Below are 4,638 nucleotides of genomic sequence, written 5' to 3'. Positions count from 1 at the left end.
CCGCGGAAGAACACATGTTCACATACCGCAGCACGTGAAACTTGGTTTGTTTTGGTGACAACACATTCCGCACTCCCGTACTCTCAGTATCGACAAAATTCTTACTAAGCCGCCCCTCCCTTCATTGGATAAATTGTCATCTCCCAGATTCTGGGAGACACGTGACCAGACCATACCAGGGTCTCTCCTCGCTCGCCCCAGGCGTTAAGATGAGAGACCCTGGGAACGAGGTTGATACACAACCATAAAATTTACGGCCCGCAGACAACTTGGTAAGGAGAGAAAGAAATTGATCCAGAATTAGCTAGTTCGTCACGGCGTCAAGTGCCTTAAGTCGTTCGAGTGTTTGTGAATTGTCTTAAAATGACTTTTAGAATTTGTCTCGCAACACTGTTCATGTCGACAATTTCATCTGCTCTTGCCATCCAGGAAGAATACACGGCAGCTAACGCCATGAAGGTAAACAATTTATTTGTAGCTAAGAAGCTTTGTCTTGATCATGAACATATCGCATTGTAGTTAGAAAGATTGACTTACAATAAAGCTGTGTGTGATCCCTAAGGATTATTGAGCATTATAAAGACAGCCGTTATTCACTTGTACGTTTTGTTCTGCAAATGTTCATGCCACCACGATTTCTGGTGTATTTAAAAGTGTTCTTTGTACATGTCCATGCTCTGGAAATACGCTCCCAAGAATTACTACATGACAAAGGGAGGTGAGTTTCACTCTGATTGTGTAGAATCGTTGGTTGTGCGTTTTACAACTGTAAAAGGGACTCTCATCAAGTTCTATCCCAACACTCGGCAAGTAAGATTTTGGTTGATTGTGTGGCTGGCCAAACTAGCAGAAACCTCCGGCAAATCAGCCGTAAGTCATATAACCCTGTCAGATAAGCTTTAATTTTAATCTCATCCGGCTCTTGACCTCTGCGGCTCAAAGAGAGAGACGTTATCTTCTCTTCTTGAGAGAGCAGGTTTCACCGTGCGTTATTATATTACTTAGGTCCGTACCATGTTAAACGTGGCGCTTATCAATGCGGCGCGTTCGGCGCCAGTGGCTTCTTGTATTTTGACTGCGGTTAGGGTTAGGGTTAGGCCTTCCTTGCGTAAAATTAACTTGTCTCTGTCGCGTTGTTCAAACGGTAGTAATACTATCTGTACCGGCAGAAAAACCTCAAACGAGTTACTCTTAACGACAAAATAGGCGGAACCATTTTGCGAAGTCGTTTGCTGTATTTTCTTGGGCGCCTCCGTAAAAGTGCTTTTCTTTGCTTTCCGCTTGACAAGCTATGAGCTATATTTTGTGAGTGATTTTCTTGTTTCGAAACGCAGACAAGCAGAAATCTAGCGATAACCTCATTGGCTAACCCACGTCCGACATGATTGACTTAAATTTAAGCTTTCGATTCAAGGGAAAATTAACGATTACTTTTCATGATATACAGTTAATCTATAATGTCGTCTTGACCGTTTGCACGATTAAGTGAAAACCAAAATCAACTTCAGCACTTGACTGTGACCGACTTCCGTGGAAAATTACCGAGAGTCGGTCTGGAGAGGAAGCTTTTGCTAAAATGGACATTAGACAAAACGTTCTGCATTTCCAGCTGAAAAGAGTGGAAGTGTTTTAATTGGAGCAATTACTTTGTTTCCTCAAAATTGCATCAGGGAAACTTGCGGAGATTTCAAGAGAAAGCCAAAAAATAATGTGAATGATGTCTTTTGACCCTTGTATCTTGGCAAACTAGTAAAAGCCGATCACTACTTACGATATAAAAAGTATGCGAGAATTCATTTACTTCAGGGAACATTAATTACCTCGGTCCTTTGGGTTAAATATCGCGCAAGCTAAGTTTCATAATTACCTTAAGTGAATTAGACTAAACATTACTATAACTGTTGTTTTCTTTAACCCGATGCGATTATTTCTCAAAAGATACTTTTTCTAGCTCAGTATTGGTTTACTATCGGAGCAAACACTCAATTTTTTCCCAGGCCTAACGCCTGCTTGAAGGTTACTAGTCGATCGGAGTATCCAGTATTCCTTGTGGATTTGCAGCATGAACCTGTAACTGACCAGTTTGACGAGAAGGCGCTCGTCTCTTTTGCACTCATTTATCATGTACTCTTACTGAGAGATAAAAGGGGATGTTGACATTAACAGTATTGCAAAAAAAAAAATGCCATGTCTTTGAATAGAACTTCTAGCCTTCGTGGGTTGACCGAAAAGTGTGAATTATTTATTCATTCGCTCATATTTAAAAGTATCAATAGCTTTAGATACTTAGGTATTTTCCTTCCGTAGAGTCTAATCTTGGAAAATGTCTAGACAGTTAAGAGGGAGGCAAATGAACTAATTTAAGCGAATGATTGTTCGACTTAATTGTTGCGTCGCCGAGAACGTTATTAGGAAGAAAATCACTTTCAACTTATTTGAGAGAGAGGAAACACGGTGATTAATATTCGAGTATTTAACATAACTTTGGCCGGACAGGAGCATTCGGAATTTAATTTTATGTAGGTACGTATTGGTAGGGGTACGTAGCTCCATTATTCTCAAGTCCAGAAAAAGAGGAAAACTTGAAAGCGAAATTCGTTTGAAGAGTAATGTAAAACAACCACTTTGCACGGATATCGATGCGGTTCTTGCATGAAGGGCGATGACTCCAAGATATTCCGTTTGCGGAGGGCAAAAATGCCGGTAAAGCAGATCTTGGCGAAAGTTATTGAGAACCGAAAAGGTAATTTAGGGTAACCTCACACTTACCTGAGATCGTTAAATAGCAAAAGTAATTCTGAAAAAAGATTCGCAAATTACATTCCAACAATATTGAACTTTTTCCAAGATGACCCCATTCCTAGCGCCGAAAAAGACATTTCCCATGTAATATCTCAGCTTAGATTCTTTGTCATTGCCATTACTATGCCAAGAGAAACGACATTTTCCACTTGTTGGAAGGAATCGAGCTTGAACGTGTTGCATTTCATGACTTAATTAAGTGTCGATCATCGACACGCAGCACGCGCACGCACTGTCTCGAGACGTACCGTTCGTCGATGCTCTTTTGTATTACGTTAAATTGCACCGAATCGCGTTTCTTTATTGCACCATTAAAACGTCGCGCATAAAAAAAACGCCCGTGGTAGTCATGTTTATGTCTCAAACTAATCTTCAGGGAAACCAACTCTCATTTACGGAAACATTGTGTTTTGCTTTGGGCTGAAACAACAAGTGAACGGCCTTGGCAGGTAATTATTAAATGTGATAGGCAGCCTCCCTTTAAAAGCCAGTCTAATTGCAAGGTAATTATTTTTAATTATTATATATCAGTAGAAAACTCATTGTAGCGTCAATCATTATCTGTATTCGGTTTAACATCACTGTAATTCGACTGCAGGAGTATCTTAAGACTTTTTCCTGTTACTTTTATATATTTTTTTGTCAAGAGTTTTAAGGCTTGTATTTGACGTTCACTTCAGTGTTATCACGAGCTGTGAAAAAGTAACGTGCTGTCATCACGAGCTGCCGGTGAACTGCGGTGTTTGAGGAGTTTCGGTGCTTTACTTGTACAAGCTCATATCCTACTTGGCATGCGCAGAGGTTTCGTTGCTTTTCGCCGCTCTTGCGAGAAGGAAAGGAATCCTCTGCAAGGATCTCCTCGGTGTCCTGTCACTCATGCGCAACATAATGTCTGTGCAACGTCACTTTCACCTTTCTGCGATTGGGGAGAAGGAGTTAAAATTCAAAATGGTACTACCGGGTTCAAACTGGCGAAAAGTTTCGACGACGATCTCAATTGAAGGTTATGTATCCATAACACTGTACAGAATTTCAAGTGGGAAATCAGGTAATTCTACAAACCCGCCCAGTAAGTTCAGACAGGTATTACATGCAGTAAGCGTGTTTCATTAACTAGATACTAAACGTGGCTTTTGCACTTTGAATTCATCTATACACAGGATCACGACAGAGGCACAGATTGTCGAAATTCTATCGACTGCCCTACCTCGCCCCACAGCAAGGCGACTTTTCAGTGTCAGCACCATGGAGACTGTCAAGAGCATGAATTATGTCACGACTTTTTAAAGGTCTGTTTTGTTAGACAAATCGAGCGAAGCAGAATGAAACTCAAGAAGGCCAAAACTAAAAGTCCACCCCGTTGCAAGGTGGACGGAGACTGTCTCAAAAATCAAACTTGCCATATCTTTTTTGCCACTTGTGTCGACAAACCTCGCATGGAAACAACGGCAGTGACAAAAACCAGTTTTGCGAGCGTCCAGATGTGTGAGGAAAACTCTGATTGCTCTGAAGGACAATATTGCCATGATTTTTTCAACATTTGTCTACCAAATCCTACGGTTCGCATTGAATCCACAAGTTCTTCTCCTGCAGGTGTTGGGTGCAAGTCGGTTTCAGAATGTAAAAGTGGAGAATTTTGTCATAGGTTAACCAGTCTTTGTTTGCCAATGCCTACGACTGCCGAAATGAAGACCACTCCGAAGAGTCCATATTCTTGTACTTCAGATACCGAATGCAAGATTACCGAATTTTGTCATTTTCTTACCGGCATGCGTCGTCATCAACATCTTGTTAAAGACAAGAAACTCCAATCTGCCCAGGGCGTTTGTATTGACA

The 4,638-nt window shown here is 41.1% G+C and overlaps 1 protein-coding gene across 1 annotated transcript in view; it reads left to right on the top strand.

The window, feature by feature from the left end:
* Window positions 1-303: 303 nt before the first annotated feature.
* The window catches only part of LOC138022357 (uncharacterized), a 5,327-nt gene continuing 992 nt past the window's right edge, over window positions 304-4,638 (top strand). The window contains exons 1-2 of the mRNA XM_068869467.1: window positions 304-459; window positions 3,963-4,638. The exon at window positions 3,963-4,638 is cut by the window's right edge and continues 146 nt beyond it. Of these exons, the coding sequence (XP_068725568.1) occupies window positions 364-459; window positions 3,963-4,638 (772 nt within the window). The 5' untranslated portion in view covers window positions 304-363. The remainder of the gene's footprint in view (window positions 460-3,962) is intronic.

The sequence above is a fragment of the Montipora capricornis genome, chromosome 10, assembly GCF_036669925.1.
Source record: "Montipora capricornis isolate CH-2021 chromosome 10, ASM3666992v2, whole genome shotgun sequence".
NCBI lineage: Eukaryota > Metazoa > Cnidaria > Anthozoa > Scleractinia > Acroporidae > Montipora > Montipora capricornis.
The sequence above is the reverse complement of the archived record's forward strand: the minus strand, read 5'-3'. Positions and strand labels throughout refer to the sequence as shown.